The sequence below is a fragment of the Haematobia irritans genome, chromosome 5, assembly GCF_050003625.1.
Source record: "Haematobia irritans isolate KBUSLIRL chromosome 5, ASM5000362v1, whole genome shotgun sequence".
NCBI classification, from domain to species: domain Eukaryota; kingdom Metazoa; phylum Arthropoda; class Insecta; order Diptera; family Muscidae; genus Haematobia; species Haematobia irritans.
The window spans coordinates 155966426-155985279 of record NC_134401.1 but is presented as its reverse complement, the minus strand read 5'-3'; the positions used below and the strand labels follow the sequence as shown (position 1 = coordinate 155985279).

Genomic DNA, 18854 nt, shown 5'->3' with positions numbered 1-18854 from the left:
TTCCTATTGTAAAAGTGACATTCACAGACATGTATAACGAATAGTACCATATGGTACGTTTTTATACCAACGAGCTTAATATTATTAAAGGGTGATTCTTTTTAGGTTAGGATTTTCATGCATTAGTATTTGACAGATCACGTGGGATTTCAGACATGGTGTCAAAGAGAAAGATGCTCAGTATGCTTTGACATTTCATCATGAATAGACTTACTAACGAGCAACGCTTGCAAATCATTGAATTTTATTACCAAAATCAGTGGCAGAAAATCCGCTTTTTTATCGACAAATTTTGTTCAGCGATGAGGCTCATTTCTGGTTGAATGGCTACGTAAATAAGCAAAATTGCCGCATTTGGAGTGAAGAGCAACCAGAAGCCGTTCAAGAACTGCCCATGCATCCCGAAAAATGCACTGTTTGGTGTGGTTTGTACGCTGGTGGAATCATTGGACCGTATTTTTTCAAAGATGCTGTTGGACGCAACGTTACGGTGAATGGCGATCGCTATCGTTCGATGCTAACAAACTTTTTGTTGCCAAAAATGGAAGAACTGAACTTGGTTGACATGTGGTTTCAACAAGATGGCGCTACATGCCACACAGCTCGCGATTCTATGGCCATTTTGAGGGAAAACTTCGGAGAACAATTCATCTCAAGAAATGGACCGGTAAGTTGGCCACCAAGATCATGCGATTTGACGCCTTTAGACTATTTTTTGTGGGGCTACGTCAAGTCTAAAGTCTACAGAAATAAGCCAGCAACTATTCCAGCTTTGGAAGACAACATTTCCGAAGAAATTCGGGCTATTCCGGCCGAAATGCTCGAAAAAGTTGCCCAAAATTGGACTTTCCGAATGGACCACCTAAGACGCAGCCGCGGTCAACATTTAAATGAAATTATCTTCAAAAAGTAAATGTCATGGACCAATCTAACGTTTCAAATAAAGAACCGATGAGATTTTGCAAATTTTATGCGTTTTTTTTTAAAAAAAAGTTATCAAGCTCTTAACAAATCACCCTTTATAATAACGTAGAGTAACAATTGGTACGTTTTTGTATTATTTGCAAATGGTTCCATTTTAATTTTTCTGATTTTATGAATCGATAAAATCGTGAACATTGTCGAGTCATACACGCAGAGAAATAATATGATCACCTTCTTGAGTACAATGTTATTTTTGGATGGGGAACATTTTTGCCGCAAAAATGTAGTTTTCTTGTCATATATAAAATTGTACCAATTCCTATGCATGGAACCAATTGGTACATCAATAGTACCAATTGGTACGTTTTCGTATCATTTGAATAAGGTTCCATTTTTATTTTTTTCCTAATTTTATTATTCTTTCTCATTATATTTGGCGTACTAAAAATGGTAGCATTTATTGTACTTTTTTAGTAACTCAAACATATCTCTATGTATGGCATCGATAAAATCGTGGACATTGTCGAGTCATACACACAGAAAAGGGATAGGTAACATGAAACATTTTTCCCGTAAAAATGTTGTTCATATTTAGTACAATTTACATTTCAAATCGAGTAAAATCTCACCCATTGTGTACATTAAATATAGTCGTTCTGTATGATAAAATCTTTTGACAAATTGAAGACAAAAATTCATTTAATAGATGATGTGTGATTGATTGGCATATAGCGACCAGTGTGAATACCATAAGTGATATGGGTATGGAAATTGGGGATATGATGACCAGGCTGGTCAATGAATGATGTTGTTGTTGAGTTGTCTGATATGTGTGAAATATTTGATGGATGACTATTCGACGGATCGATGGTAATATAGGTTTTGGTTCCATCATAAGGTGTGTGTGTGTATGTGTGCGTGTGCATGAGAAGCAAGCATGATGGGTGTATCCTACGCTCTAAATGAATAAAATAAACCTTTGTGCTTGCCATTTCGTTTCCTTGGTCGCATATTAGTAAAGCCTCATCATCAAAAGCTGTTACCAATGAATCGGTGCAGGTATTTTCAAAGGATCTCCTTAAATCGTTCTCGTTGACATTTAGTACAGAACAGTACGAGCATCGAACAGAGGAATCTTCACTATCACGACGTAAGAGTCTGAAAAGAAAGAAAAAAACAAAAACAAACAGAAATGAATCAATAAAATCCAGGACATTATTAAATATTCATAGCAATGAAATTGGGAAATATATTCGATTAATAATTGAAATTAAGAGGAAAATCATTTTTGTGCTTGAAAAAAAAAAACAACCCAAAAGGAGCCAGCAGACATAAGCTGCATATTGATCCAGTGAATGATGAAAGAGTTTGGCTTATGTCGAAGGAGTATATGTTAAAGATATTAAGGCCATTTTATTTTATAAAAAATAAATTGAAAAATGTAAAAAATTATTTTGAATTCGCTAGACCAAAAAAGTTTAATACCAGACACAAAAAAATGTTTCTATATCAATTCATGGAAATATTTCTTTCAGATTATAACAAATTAGTTTTGTTTTTTCAAATTAATTTTATTTAAAGTTTTTTTTTGTCAAGTACATAATCTTTGTATCTGCGAAATGCGTTCTTTAGGGTACGAAAATGACATTTATATTTTAAGGCCATGAACACTTTATTATTATGAGAATATTTCAATAATAAAACTGAAAAAAAAAATTGGAAATAAAAATAAAATTTTGACAAAATTTTATACAGAAATAATTTTTTTGTAGAATATTTTGTCAACATTTTATACCCACCCAGCAAAAAAATTTGGAAGTCTTCCACAGGCACAACTTTAAAAGCACTTCCAGAAGATGTACTCCCAATGATGTTCTTTAGGAAGTAAAAATTATAAAAAATTATAAAAATTTTTATGTGCCAAAATATCACAGAATTTTTTAATTTACATCCAAAACATTTAATTCTGATCACACCTACAGAAGTGATTCAAATTCAGTGCACCGGCTGTTGAAATGGAGGACTTCCGTCCTATGACAAGCCAAAGTTAAATTCATCGCTTCTGCGTCAATTTTGCACCACTTCCGGATCCAAAAAGAACATTTTAATTACTTTTTTGGCGACGCTTTTTTTGCTGGGCAAAATTGACGCAGAAGTGATGAATTTAACTTTGGCTTGTCATAGGACAGAAGTCCTCCATTTCAACAAACGGTGCACTGAATTTGCATCACTTCGTTAGGTGTGATTCGAATTCAATGTTTTGTATGTAAATTAAAAAATTCTGTGATATTTTGTTAAATAAATAATTTTTATAATTTTTTATAATTTTTAATGGATTATAACTCCTGTCTGAAACGTTTGCCCTTAAATATTTTCAAAAATTCACAATGTTTTCAGATTGGATTTAGCATTTCTTTCCTAAACTGTTTTTAACCAATTTGAAACAAAAACAGTTAAAATTACCTGTTAAAAATATGAAAAAAGCATGTTATAAAAAATTAAATGAAAAGAACTTCCTGTGTAGTTAAAATAAAGAACATCATTGGAAGTACATCTTCTGGAAGTGCTTTTAAAGTTGTGCCTGTGGAAGAACTTCCAAATTTTTTTTGCTGGGTATCTATAGAAAATTTGGTCAAAATTTTATTTCTATAGAAAATTTTGTCCAAATTTTATTTCTATAGAAAATTTTGTGAAAAATTTTATTTCTATAGAAAATTTTGTCAAAATTTTATTTCTATAGAAAATTTTGTCAAAATTTTATTTCTATAGAAAATTTTGCAAAATTCTCAACAGAAATAAGATTTTGACAAAATCTTCTATAGAAACAAAAATTTTAACAAAATTCTCAACAGAAATGAAAGTTTGACCAAATTCGCGACAGAAATGAAATCTAGACAAAATTCTCAACAGAAATGAAATTTTGACAAACATTTTCTGTAGAAATAAAGTTTTCTACAGAAATACAATTTTGACAAAATTTTCAACAGAAATAAAATTGTGATAAAATTTTTTATAGGAACAATTATAGAAATTTTGACAAAATTTTCTACAAAAATAAAATTTTGACAAAATTACCGACCGAAATAAAATTTTCCATTGGAAGATTATGGTCAAGAGCTCCCTTAGACTGAATTTTAAAGAAAACAAAATTTTGTTTGTTTTAGTTTTATAGCCGCTTACAAAGACTATCGTAGAATTGTAATCACGGTTGCCACAGTTGGTAGAATTCTACTGTTTGGTAGATTGATAGAATTCATGGTACTCTATAAATTTTCTCTAGATAAATAAAAATAAATGTTTGACAAAATTTTCTATAGAAATACAATTTTGACAAAATTTTCTATAGAAATACAATTTTGACAAAATTTTCTATAGAAATAAAATGTTGACAAAATTTTCTATAGAAATAAAATTTTGGCAGAATTTTCTATAGAAATAAAATTTTGACAAAATTTTCGATAGAAATAAAATTTTGACAAAATTTTCTATAGAAATAAAATTTTGAAAAAATTTTCTATAGAAATAAAATTTTGACAAAATTTTTGACAAAATTCTCAACGGAAATAAAATTTTGACAAAATTTTCTATAAATATAAAATTTTTACAAAATTTACTATAGAAATACAATTTTGACAAAATTTTCTATGGAAATAAAATTTTGACAAAATTTTCTAAAGAAATAAAATTTTGCAAAAATTCTGAACAGAAATAAAATGTTGACAAAATTTTCTATAGAAATAAAATTTTGACAAAATTTACTATAAACACAAAATTTTGTATAGAAATAAAATTTTGACAAAATTTTCTATAGAAATAAAATTTTTCACAAAATTTTCTATAGAAATAAAATTTTGACAAAATTTTCTATAGAAATAAAATTTTGACAAAATTTTCTATAGAAATAAAATTTTGATAAAATTTTCTATAGAAATAACATTTTGACAAAATTTTCTATAGAAATAAAATTTTGACAAAATATTCTATAGAAATAAAATTTTGACAACATTTTCTATAGAAATAAAATTTTGACAAAATTTTCTACCGAAATAAAATTTTGGGAAAATTTTCTATAGAAATAAAACTTTGATAAAATTTTCGATAGAAATAAAATTTTGACAACATATTCTATAGAAATAAAATTTTTGGCAGAACTTTCTATAGAAATAAAATTTTGACAAAATTTTCTATAGAAATAAAATTTTGACAACATTTTCTATAGAAATAACATTTTGACATAATTTTCTATAGAAATAACATTTTGACAAAATTTTCTATAGAAATAAAATTTTAACAAAATTTTCTAAAAAACAAAGTTTTGACAAAATTCTCAACAGAAATAAAATTTTGACAAAATTTTCTATAGATATAAAATTTTGAAAAATTTTTCTATAAAAGAAAATTTTGACAAAATTTTCTATAGAAATAAAATTTTGATAAAATTTTCTATAGAAATAAAATTTTGACAAAATTTTCTATAGAAATAAAATTTTGACAAAATTTTCTATAGAAATAAAATTTTGACAACATTTTCTATAGAAATAAAATTTCGACAAAATTTTCGATAGAAATAAAATTTTGACAAAGTTTTTTATAAAAATAAAATTTTTCACAAAATTTTCTATAGAAATAAAATTTTGACAAAATTTGCTATAAATAAAAAATTTTTACAAAATTTTCTATAGAAATAAAATGTTGACAAAATTTCCTACCAAAATAAAATTTTGGGAAAATTTTCTATAGAAATAAAATTTTGTCAAAATTTTCTATAGAAATAAAATTTTGACAAAATTTTCTACAGAAATAAAATTTTGTCAAAATTTTCTACAGAAATAAAATTTTGTCAAAATTTTCTACAGAAATAAAATTTTGTCAAAATTTTCTACAGAAATACAATTTTGACAAAAGAAAGAAGAAGTTAGTTTTTGCAAAATAATATTTTTGGTAAGATTTTCTCCAAATGTTGGTAGAGTATTTTTCTCTAAAGTTTCGACGGTTACTGTAATGGTTCGCATTATTTTAGTACGCGATCGATAACTTCTTGACTATGGCTTCTACAAAATCGAGATTTTTCCCGCATAAACTTGTTTGTTTTGCCAATTTTGTAAAAAATATGTCTACACAAAAGGTACTAAATCATTTGCGGCGGTACTACGGGTGAAAAGGTATTGAAACAAGTACTATAGTACTGTATTTTCCATCCCTGAGTCACAGTATACCATTGTGTACTTTGGGCTTCCCATAGAAACACACATAGAAAAGTATTCGCCTAAAGTCTGCCGCTATAATTGTGTTTACACCCTAAGAGAATGCTTTGTCGTTGCAAAACTGAAGCGCTATATGTCACTACTTGCCGTTTGCGGTGAAAGATATGCATAAATTTAGCAGACGACTATTGAGGGAATATAGTCACCGGATAAGAACTGCGATATAGCTCCACTTCTAAAGGGTGATTCTTTTGAGGTTAGGATTTTCATGCATTAGTATTTGACAGATCACGTGGGATTTCAGACATGGTGTCAAAGAGAAAGATGCTCAGTATGCTTTGACATTTCATCATGAATAGACTTACTAACGAGCAACGCTTGCAAATCATTGAATTTTATTACCAAAATCAGTGGCAGAAAATCCGCTTTTTTATCGACAAATTTTGTTCAGCGATGAGGCTCATTTCTGGTTGAATGGCTACGTAAATAAGCAAAATTGCCGCATTTGGAGTGAAGAGCAACCAGAAGCCGTTCAAGAAATGCACTGTTTGGTGTGGTTTGTACGCTGGTGGAATCATTGGACCGTATTTTTTCAAAGATGCTGTTGGACGCAACGTTACGGTGAATGGCGATCGCTATCGTTCGATGCTAACAAACTTTTTGTTGCCAAAAATGGAAGAACTGAACTTGGTTGACATGTGGTTTCAACAAGATGGCACAGCTCGCGATTCTATGGCCATTTTGAGGGAAAACTTCGGAGAACAATTCATCTCAAGAAATGGACCGGTAAGTTGGCCACCAAGATCATGCGATTTGACGCCTTTAGACTATTTTTTGTGGGGCTACGTCAAGTCTAAAGTCTACAGAAATAAGCCAGCAACTATTCCAGCTTTGGAAGACAACATTTCCGAAGAAATTCGGGCTATTCCGGCCGAAATGCTCGAAAAAGTTGCCCAAAATTGGACTTTCCGAATGGACCACCTAAGACGCAGCCGCGGTCAACATTTAAATGAAATTATCTTCAAAAAGTAAATGTCATGGACCAATCTAACGTTTCAAATAAAGAACCGATGAGATTTTGCAAATTTTATGCGTTTTTTTTTAAAAAAAAGTTATCAAGCTCTTAACAAATCACCCTTTATTTGTCTAAAATCGGGCGACACTCCCGCTTTCTCATGCGAAAAACGAATCAGAAATACTAATTCGATCTGGAAGAAATCTCGACCCTAAACGTCTATGAGAATGTACTACATGATCTAAAATTTTATCACACTTGTTTATTATTTCATGTTATTTATTGTTGTCAAATGAAAATTTCATTTGAAATACGGTTTTATGAAAACCGTATTTCATTTGATAAACTGAAAATTTCATAAACATATTTCAATTATTTTATATTGCAAGATATAAAATCATTTAATTAAAAATTAGATAAGCTTTAATTTCCGCTAAACCAACTATAGCATTTATAAGGAGTAAATAAATACAAAATAAATCAAAACCTAATACTAGAGATTATATGAAACTCCCTGGTGGCATCTCACCATCCTCTTTGTAAAAACAATATCAACTGTCTCATGAAATGAAAACTAACCAACATAACGGAAATTCAACATGAAGGTGAAAATCACTACTTATGTGAGAGAGAGAGATAGTGAGTGGAGAGAGGTAACACAAAGTGTAGAGGCAAAGTATTAAGTTATAGTTGCATAAACTATCATCCTTCAAAACATAACAAAAGTTCTATGTACATATTTGTATAGAATTGTATGCCTGAGTATTTGAATGCGGGAGTCTGTCTGTGTTTAGTTTTGCAAAACTTTCTATAGAACTATGTTATAGTAAGTCCCAACCAACAAACAAATCGGCACGTTTCAAGGCAAAGTAGTTTAGCTACTCTCCGTGTGAGCAGTGGTTTAGTATACATCTGTGTTGTCAACAGTGGAGCATGAGTAATTGTTAGTAGTCCCATTGGGGCGGGTGTTTCTCTAGTATAAACAAACTAATGGACACTTGTTGTTGTTGTTGTAGCTGGGGCCCATCTCTGCTACGTCGCCGCTTACTGCTTGGCGCTAACATTCTCTTGTTGTGTGTATATGTATGATGTTGGGTAAATTACGAATGCGAACAATTCCGAATACAACTACATAATACAATTACATTTTTTTATGATGAATTTATTTAATTTTTTGTTTACTTTTTGTTGTTTTTTTCCTATTTATTCGCTAACAAGTGTTGAGTGAGCCTGTGTGTTTTATTCACCAGTGTGTGAACAGCAGTAAACATGATCTGTATAAATCATTTCGGTACGATTGGGTTTTGTTGTTGTTGTTGTTTTTGTTTTGCTTGATTGTGTCCGATTTGTTTGTAGTCATTTTGAACATAAAGTCTGGCGATTACCAATTCTGAGTACATTTCATTAAACACCATATATATATGCCGTATACGTAATACATTTCCAATAAATTTCTTATGACGTATGCTTAATGGAGTGCCGTTTATGGTATGCTTTAATGATGGATATGGCTAGGCATAGGAACCTTATACATATAAATTGTTGTTGATGTCTTTAGATGGGAAATATTTTATGTTGAGTTTGGGGGCGGTTGGAGAGGAAGGATGTTGGAATCATTTTATTATAATGATTTTTAACATCTCATTATAAGGATTTGAGTCTTAATAGGATTGGTATTCTCAATTAAAGCTAAATGAGATTAAACAAGATATGTGTAAAGATTTCTAGTAAATGATGTTCTGCCTATTATGCCAAAGACTTTCATGACATTAATGGAAACACAAGTTTAAACTGCTTAAGATTTGCTGTAGATTAGAAATTATGTTAGTTAATACTGAATAAATATTAGATATTGAATCTAATATATATCTACATACATATATAACAACTGTTACAATTAAGTAAGAGTTTTACCCCATTACATGGTACTTGGTAAAATACGAAAAATAACCCGCAACCCTATGCCATGTGTGAGGGTCATAAGCACATTTCTCACTCATTATAACAGAAGTGGTCATATGTTTTTTTTATGGATATGTGTGTGTCTGTTGTTTCTTTACCCTCCACACAGATGTTAGATTGATTTTCTACAAAACATATGATGGCACAAAGAAATTAAGAGAGAGAGGGAGAGAGAGAGAGAATATCTTCTACAGTTAGTTGTGAATATTCCAGCTGTAGGGATATGCATATGAGAAGCATTCACACCCAACATATTCCTTATTGCGGAGCACAAGCATATCTAAATGACAATAAAGCTTTTTTCTCTTTCCTTTGTTGTCTAATTAAAATACAATTTGTTGTGTTGAGTGTTTGTGTGCATATATGTGCGATATTTTATGAAATCAGTGGCATGCTTGGATCTATTGTTGTTGCCACTCTTTTTTTTTGCTATTGTTATTATATATTGTAATGAATATACTGCGACCGCTAATGTTATTGCCATTGACGTTGGTGTTGTTCCCACTACTGTCGTTGGCCTGTATGTGCGTGTGTGATTTGTTTTGTTGCGATTTTATGATGCGCAAACTCAAAACCGAATGCCATTATTATTAAATGTAGTGTAGTTGTTGGTGTTGTAGGAAGAGCACAAATCTCAAAAGAATTTTACTCCATATAAGTTACATGACACATGCAATTACATTACATCCCCATATTCACACACACACTCACCCACATTATTATTAAACGATAGAGAGTGTCGTATGAAGATTGCATGTTTGTACACGTGTGCCAAGTGTGAACAATAATTTTTTGCAGAAAAGGCGAGGACATAACGAAGAGGTTCAAGTGTACTTGACACTGTCACTTGTCAATGGGAAGCGGGTTTAGTCGGTCAGTTGGTTAATCGATCAACGACTATAGGCCTGGTTATTCATAGCCTATGTAAATGTGATAGAATGAGTTTGAATTGTAGACACGCATGGTGAATGTTCACTTAATCTTATTGTTTGAATGGCCATTAGTGTTAACATCCATATATACATACATACGCACCCACATATATATTTTTGTAAACTTGATAAGTGTAGAAGGGTTTTGTATGGCATCACAGCAATGAAATGATCAATCGATCTATGGGTCAATGAAATATTTCAATTATATTATTATCGTGGCAAAAAGTAATGGGATTGTGTCGTGACAGGGTTGAGATTTTATGAGATTGTTGGAAATTAGGATATTAAAACAAAATAATAAAAATTAGAATATACATTTTTAAATATTTAACAAATAAATTCGGAGGAACTAAAGAAATAATTACTTTCCATGCTGAGTACATTCATGAATCTTTCGAAGTTGAAGCCGCAGTTGTTGATATGAATGCATTTGCTAAATACACTGGATTCACCAAATGAAAAAACAAAAATGACTAAAGCTTCCTATTTAATGAAATAAAGATCACTAATTACTGACTATCACCGTTAATTATTGCAACATTTGTTAATTAGATCTGGTTAACATTCAGATGTCTAATTATTTTTTTTTATTTTATTGTAGTCTAAATAATCGATAAACTACTGAACAATATTGGTACACTGGAAAAAAACATCTTTCCTTAAACTGATGGTAAATTTAACCAGTTTTTAATACAAAAAAATATTTGGTTTTATTTTATTTAATTTTGTTTTATTTCAAAATGTTCTAGAGGCCAATAAATTGTTGTGTCCGGAAAATAGTATAAAATAAATGTTGGTATACAGTTCAGCGACCATACAAATAATTTCAATGTAAACTAAAGTATAAGAAAATTTTCGTACGTAAAATAGAAAGAATGGAACACTGCACGGTAAATGTGGTCAATGTGGTAAATGTGTGGGCTCGAATAATTTTTATTAGCACCACAGTAATATCGATTTCGGACTATATAAAGTATATATATTCTTGATCAGGAAGAAATTCTATGACCATGTATGTTGTGATCCTGCAGATTTTTTATCTCCGGATCACAATCCGGTGGACTTTTAGGTGTGGGAAATTTTGAAGAGTAAGATTGCCACTATAAAATTCCCAAGTATCCAATTATCTCAAGACGGCGCTACGTCAGTATTGGGATAAAATACCGCCGATCCACATTCGTTGAACGTGTGAGGGCTTTGTCGGCAAAGATGCGGCGTCTTTAATATAAAGACATTGTTTAGTGACTTTTCTAGCTTTAAATCTATGATCAATAAAATTAAAAATATGGTGAAAATCTCATTTATTGAATTTTGATTCCCAAAGGATCAACTATAAAATCACTTCCAAAAATAAAATTTTGCCAACATTTTCTATAGAAATAAAATTTTTACAAATTTTTCTATAGAAATAAAAATTTGACAAAATTTTTTACAGAAATAAAAATTTGACAAAAAAAAAATTATTTATATTTTTTATAATGTGACAAAATTTTCTACAGAAATATAATTTTTACAAATTTTTGTATAGAAATAAAATTTTGATAAAATTTTATATAGAAAAAATGTAAAATAAAATTTTCTATAGAAATAAAATTTTGACAAAATTTTCTATAGAAATAAAATTGTGACAAAATTTTCAATAGAAATAACATTTTGACAAAATTTTCGATAGAAATAAAATTTTGACAAAACTTTTTATAGAAAAAAAGTTTGGCAAAATTTTCTATAGAAATTAAATTTTGGGAAATACGTTTTTTTTTTTAAATTTTGACAAATTTTTCTATTGAAAGAATTTTCTATAGATATAAAATGTTGACAAAATTTTATATAGACATACAATTTTTATAAAATTTTCTATTGAATTAAAATTTTTACAAATTTTGAATAGAAAAAAATGTAAAATAAAAATTTCTATAGAAATAAAATTTTTACAAATTTTTCTATAGAAATAAAATGTTGACAAAAATTTCCATAGAAATAAAATTTTCTGTAGAAAAAAAAATTAAATAAAATTTTCTATAGACATAAAATTTTGACAAAATTTTCTATAGAAATTAAATTTTGGGAAATAAGTTTTTTTTCTTTAAATTTTGACAAAATTTTCTATAGAAAGAAAATTTTTACAAATTTTTGTATAGAAATAAAATTTTACAAAATTTCATATAGAAAAAAAAAATGTAAAATAAGATTGTGACAAAATTTTCTATAGAAATAACATTTTGACAAAATTATCGATAGAAATAAAATCTTGACAAAATTTCTTATAGAAAAACAGTTTGGAAAAATTTTCAATAGAAATAAAATTTTGACAAAATTTTCAAGAGAAATAAAAATTGTAGAAATTTTTCTATAGAAATAAAATGTTGACAAAATGTTCTATAGACATAACATTTTCTATAGAAAAAAAAATTGAATAAAATTTTCTATAGACATAACATTTTCTATAGAAAAAAAAATTGAATAAAATTTTCTATAGACATAAAATTTTGACAAATTTTTTTGGTATAGAAATAAAATTTTGATAAAATTTTATATGGAAAAAATGTAAAATAAAATTTTCTATAGAAATAAAATTTTGACAAAATTTTCTATAGAAATAAAATTGTGACAAAATTTTCAATAGAAATAACATTTTGACAAAATTTTCGATAGAAATAAAATTTTGACAAAACTTTTTATAGAAAAAAAGTTTGGCAAAATTTTCTATAGAAATTAAATTTTGGGAAATAAGTTTTTTTTTAAAATTTTTTAAATTTTGACAAATTTTTCTATTGAAAGAATTTTCTATAGATATAAAATGTTGACAAAATTTTATATAGACATACACTTTTTATAAAATTTTCTATTGAATTAAAATTTTTACAAATTTTGAATAGAAAAAAATGTAAAATAAAAATTTCTATAGAAATAAAATTTTTACAAATTTTTCTATAGAAATAAAATGTTGACAAAAATTTCCATAGAAATAAAATTTTCTGTAGAAAAAAAAATTAAATAAAATTTTCTATAGACATAAAATTTTGACAAAATTTTCTATAGAAATTAAATTTTGGGAAATAAGTTTTTTTTCTTTAAATTTTGACAAAATTTTTCTATAGAAAGAAAATTTTTACAAATTTTTGTATAGAAATAAAATTTTACAAAATTTTATATAGAAAAAAAAATGTAAAATAAAATTGTGACAAAATTTTCTATAGAAATAACATTTTGACAAAATTATCGATAGAAATAAAATCTTGACAAAATTTTTTATAGAAAAAAAGTTTGGAAAAATTTTCAATAGAAATAAAATTTTGACAAAATTTTCAAGAGAAATAAAAATTGTACAAATTTTTCTATAGAAATAAAATGTTGACAAAATGTTCTATAGACATAACATTTTCTATAGAAAAAAAAAATTGAATAAAATTTTCTATAGACATAAAATTTTGACAAAATTTCCTATAGAAATTAAATTTTGGGAAATAAGTTTTGTTTTTTTAAATTTTGACAAATTTTTCTACAGAAATAAAATTTTGAAAAATTTTTCTACAGAAATAAAATTTTGACAAAATTTTTTACAGAAATAAAATTTTGACAAAATTTTCTATAGAAATAAAAATTTTACAAATTTTTGTATAGAAATAAAATTTTGACAAAATTTTATATAAAAAAAATGTAAAATCAAATTTTGTATAGAAATAAAATTTGGACAAAATTTTTTATAGAATTTTTTTTAATTCGTCTTTATTAGTCTTCATTTCTCAATATAATTACAATGCTTGAAAGAAGTTTTATCTTTTAGATGTTGCTACAAATAAGATTTTTCATCAGAGATATTAACAATATGTTTTAATCTATATTTATCTATACATTATCAAAGGGAAAAATTAGGATAAAAAAATTTTGACAAAATTTTCTATAGAAATAAGATTTTCAAAAAAAAATTAAATTAAATTTTCTATAGACATAAAATTTTGACAAAATTTTCTGTAGAAAATAAATTTTGGGAAATAAATTTTTTTTTTAAATTTTGACAAATTTTTCTACAGAAATAAAATTTTGAAAAAATTTTCTACAGAAATAAAATTTTGACAAAATTTTCTATAAAAATAAAATTGTGACAAAATTTTCTATAGAAATAACATTTTTACAAATTTTTGTATAGAAATAAAATTTTTACAAATTTTTGTATAGAAATAAAATTTTGACATAATTTTATATAGAAAAAAATGTAAAATGAAATTTTCTATAGAAATAAAATGTTGACAAAATCTGCTATAGAAATAAAATTTTTACAACATTTTCTATAGAAATAAAATTTAAGAACATATTCTATAGAAATAAAATCTTGACAAAAAATATATAGAAATTTTTGTATAATAAAATAGTGACAAAATTTTATATTGAAATTAAATTTTGTGAAATATTTTTTTTTTTACATTTTGAAAAATTTTTCTACAGAAATAAAATAGAAATAAAATTTTGACAAAATTTTCTATAAATATAAAATTTTGACAAAATTTTCTATAGAAATAAAATTTTTACTAATTTTTGTATAGAAATAACATTATTACAAATTTTTGTATAGAAATAAAATTTTGACAAGATTTTATATAGAAAAAATGTAAAGTAAAATTTTCTATAGAAATAAAATGTTGACAAAATTTTCTATAGAAATAAAATTTTCAAAAAATTAAATAAAATTTCCTATAGACATAAAGTTTTCACAAAATTTTCTATAGAAATTAAATTTTGGGAAATAAGTTTTTTTTTTAAATTTTGACAAATTTTTCAACAGAAATACAATTTTGACAAATTTTTCTATAGAAAAAAAAAATTTGACAAAATTTTCTATAAAAATAAAATTTTGACAAAATTTCCTATAGAAATAAAATGTTGACAAAATTTCCTATAGAAATAAAATGTTGACAAAATTTTCTATAGAAATAAAATTTTCAAAACAAAAAAAATTAAATAAAATTGTCTATAGACATAAAGTTTTGACAAAATTTTCTATAGAAATTAAATTTTGGGAAATATTTTTTTTTAAATTTTGACAAATTTTTCTACAGAAATAATATTTTGAAAAAGTTTTCTATACAAATAAATTTTTGACAAAATTTTCTATAAAAATAAAATTTTGACAAAATTTTCTATAGAAATAAAATTTTTACGAATTTTCGTATAGAAATAAAATGTTGACAAAATTTTCGTACTAATAAAATTTGAACAAAATTTTTTATAGAAAACAATTTTGGCAAAATTTTCTATAGAAATAAAATTTTTATAAATTTTTGTATAGAAATAAAATTTTGACAAAATTTTATATAGAAAAAAAGTGTAAAATAAAATTTTCTATAGAAATAAAATTTTGACAAAATGTTCAAGAGAAATAAAATTTTGACAAAATTTTCAATAGAAATAAAATTTTGACAAAATTTTCAATAGAAATAAAATTTTGACAACATTTTCTTACTAATAAAATTTTGGCAAAATTTTCTATAGAAATAAAATTTTGACAAAATTTTCTATAGAAATAAAAAATTTACAAATTTTCTATAGAAAGAAAATTTTGACAAAATTTTCTATAGAAATAAAACTTTGAAATAACATTTTCTGTAGAAAAAAAATTAAATAAAATTTTCTATAGAAATAAAATTTTGACAAAATTTTCTATAGGAATAAAATTTTGGGAAATAAGTTTTTTTTGTTTGGTAGTTTTTTGGTAAAAATTTGTCTATATTTTGGTAGATTATTTTTGGGTCGAGTGTCAACTATGGATCCATTTTTTTGGCGACGCTTTTTTTGCTGGTCACTTAATTTAAAGATTTTTACTTTAAGTCAAAATTTGGTTATCTTAATTTTAGGGGAAATTTTCCTTACTTTAAAGACATGCGAGGCATACGCATTTCAAAGATTTGTGTCCTAAACTTAATGAAGGAAAATTTTAAATCAGGGATTAGAATTTTTATTTTAATTAAAATTTCTTTATTGTGAAGAAATTTGTCCTTAATATTGTGTCAATTGCGTGACTTCACATTTATGTTGCAAAATCTTTCATATTAGTACAATATTTTTTTTAAGTGTTCGGTCAATGAACTTTATACCCATGTTTAGTTCATAAGATGTTTGAGATTTACATAAAAAGTAAGATTTAATTTTAGCTGTGGTAAATAGCGAATAAAATAATAAAATTTAAATACAAACACATAAAAATAAATGTAGCGTTGAACTATGGAATTTTACTTTTGTGTACAAACAAATATATTTTTTGCTATAAAAATAAATTGAATTTAGTCTGTAGTTAAGATTTTTTCAGTGTAGTGGATATACTTTATGCAAATACTAGACAATGTTTTTTCTTTTAATTTTTTTTTCAAAAACGAGCACTGTAATAAGACCACTCTAACACGTGTTCACTGTATGAAAACGATTTATTTGTTAATCCAAATAGAATTAATTCCACATTGAATACAAAAGCTTTAAAAATGAATGTCGGTTTCCTTTCTCCATTCCATTCTTATCATTGACTAAGCATTGAAGATTTCGAGTCTGGGCAATAATTCTATCTCGCTCGAAATTTCTTTTGTGTGAAAAGAACTTAAATGCTTAAGTGCCTGTGTGGTTTATTTGAGTAGATGTTGGGATCTTTTTGTATTTCGGCGTTTTTTGTTTTGTTATGGTTCATTCATTTTTTTCCACAACATTGATAACCTGTTTGGCATTTTATTTAAAAAAAATACGTAAGCATAATTTGTGGTTGTTTATGATTTTTTGTTGTTGTTCTTGGTTGCCTTTTAAATGTCTGGCTAGGTTTGTTTTATTCTTCCAATGAATATTAAATAGATAATTATTTAAAAATGAATTAATTTATCTAAATCAAATCTCACATGGATAGAAGAATATTATTTACTATTTCTTATTGTGGTGTTTGACACTCTACTTGTGGATTATAACACCTAGATCATTGAACTGTGGTAATTATGTGACATATTAAGATTAAGTAATTTAAAGTGATAAAATAAAAATTACAAAAAAAAAATTATAGTGGAGAAAAAAACGTTTGTGTTATTAAGTATAGAGTCCACAATACGTGAGAAGTGGTAAGACCATGTCTGATTCATCTTGGAAACTGAAAATTGCAACAAATTAGAAAATTTCTTAAAGACGCAGAGTTCTTGGAATGAAATAAGATGTGGCATGATGAAAGAAGAAATTAGAGCATACAATAAATTTTTGACAAATTTTTCTATAGAAATAACATTTTGACAAAATTTTCTATCAAAAATAAATTTTGGACAAAATTTTCTATAAAAAATAAACTTTGGACAAAATTTTCTATAGAAATGAAATTTGGACAAAATTTTCTTTAGAAATAAAATGTTGACAAAATTTTCTATAGAAATAAAATTTTGAAAAAAATTTCTATAAAAAATAAACTTTGGACAAAATTTTCTATAGAAATAAAATTTTGTCAAAATTTTTTATAGAAATAAAATTTTGACAAAATTTTCTACAGAAATAAAATTTTCACAAAATTTTCTATAGAAATAAAATTTTGAAAAAAATTTCTATAGAAATAAACTTCGGACAAAATTTTCTATAGAAGTTATAAAATAATATATAAATAAAATTTTCAAAAATTTTTCTATGGAAATTAAATTTTCTATAGAATTTAATTTTTTTAATTTTTCTATAGAAATAAAATTTTGAGAAAATTTTGTATAGAAATAAAATTTTGAGAAAATTTCTATAGAAATAAAATTTCTGTGGAAATAAAGTTTAGACAAAATTTTCTATGAAAATAAAATTTGGACAAAATTTTCTATAAGAATAAAATTTTAACAAAATTTTCTATAGAAATTAAATTTTGACAAAATTTTCTATAGAAATAAACTTTGGACAAAATTTTCTATAGAAATAAAATTTTCACAAAATTTTCTATAGAAATAAAATTTTCACAAAATTTTCTATAGAAATAAAATTTGAAAAATTTTTCTATAGATATAAAATTTTGGCAAAATTTTCTATAGAAATTAAAAATTTTGAAAATTTTTTCAATATTATATAATGGAAGCTAGAAAAAAAAAATTAATACAAAAACCAAAGTGTAGTGTCTAATAGCCTTCATATATGTGGTGATAGGTAAGTAGAAATTACAAAATTTCTATAGAAATTAAATTTTGACAAAATTTTCTATAGAAATAAAATTTTGAGAAAATTTTGTATAGAAATAAAATTTTGAGAAAATTTCTATAGAAATAAAATTTTGACAAAATTTTCTATAAAAAAATAAACTTTGGGCAAAATTTTCTATAGAAATAGAATTTTGACAACATTTTCTATAAAAAATAAACTTTGGACAACATTTTCTATAGGAATAAAATTTTGACAAAATTTTCTATAGAAATAAAATTTTGACACAATTATCTATAGAACTAAAATTTTGAAAAAAAAAATCTATAGAAATAAACTTTAGACAAAATTTTCCATAGAAATTATAAAATTTCTATAGAAATAAAACTTTGAAAAAATTTTCTATAGAAATTAAATTTTGACAAAATTTTCTATAGAAATAAAATTTTGACAAAATTTTTTATAGAAATAAAATTTTGAAAAAATTCTTTAGAAATAAACTTTGGACAAAATTTTCTTATAGAAATTATAAAATTTCTCTAGAAATACAATTTTGACAAAATTTTCTATAGAAATACAATTTTGACAAAATTTTCTATAGAAATAAAATTTTGACAAAATTATCTATAGAAAGAAAATTTTGAAAAAAAAATGTATAGAAACAAACTTTGGGCAAAATTTCCTTAGAAATTATAA

At 25.4% G+C, this 18854-nt stretch overlaps 1 protein-coding gene across 7 annotated transcripts in view; it reads right to left on the bottom strand.

The window, feature by feature from the left end:
* Ih (hyperpolarization activated cyclic nucleotide gated potassium channel Ih) overlaps window positions 1-18854 on the bottom strand; it is a 185616-nt gene that overhangs the window by 56001 nt on the left and 110761 nt on the right. For 4 of the 7 annotated variants that reach the window (XM_075313197.1, XM_075313201.1, XM_075313199.1 and 1 more), the window contains exon 4: window positions 1914-2082. In XM_075313197.1, the coding sequence (XP_075169312.1) occupies window positions 1914-2082 (169 nt within the window). Of the gene's footprint in view, window positions 1-1901; window positions 2083-18854 lie in introns of all 7 variants that reach the window. The other 3 variants (XM_075313200.1, XM_075313198.1, XM_075313202.1) reach the window with 1 other exon arrangement.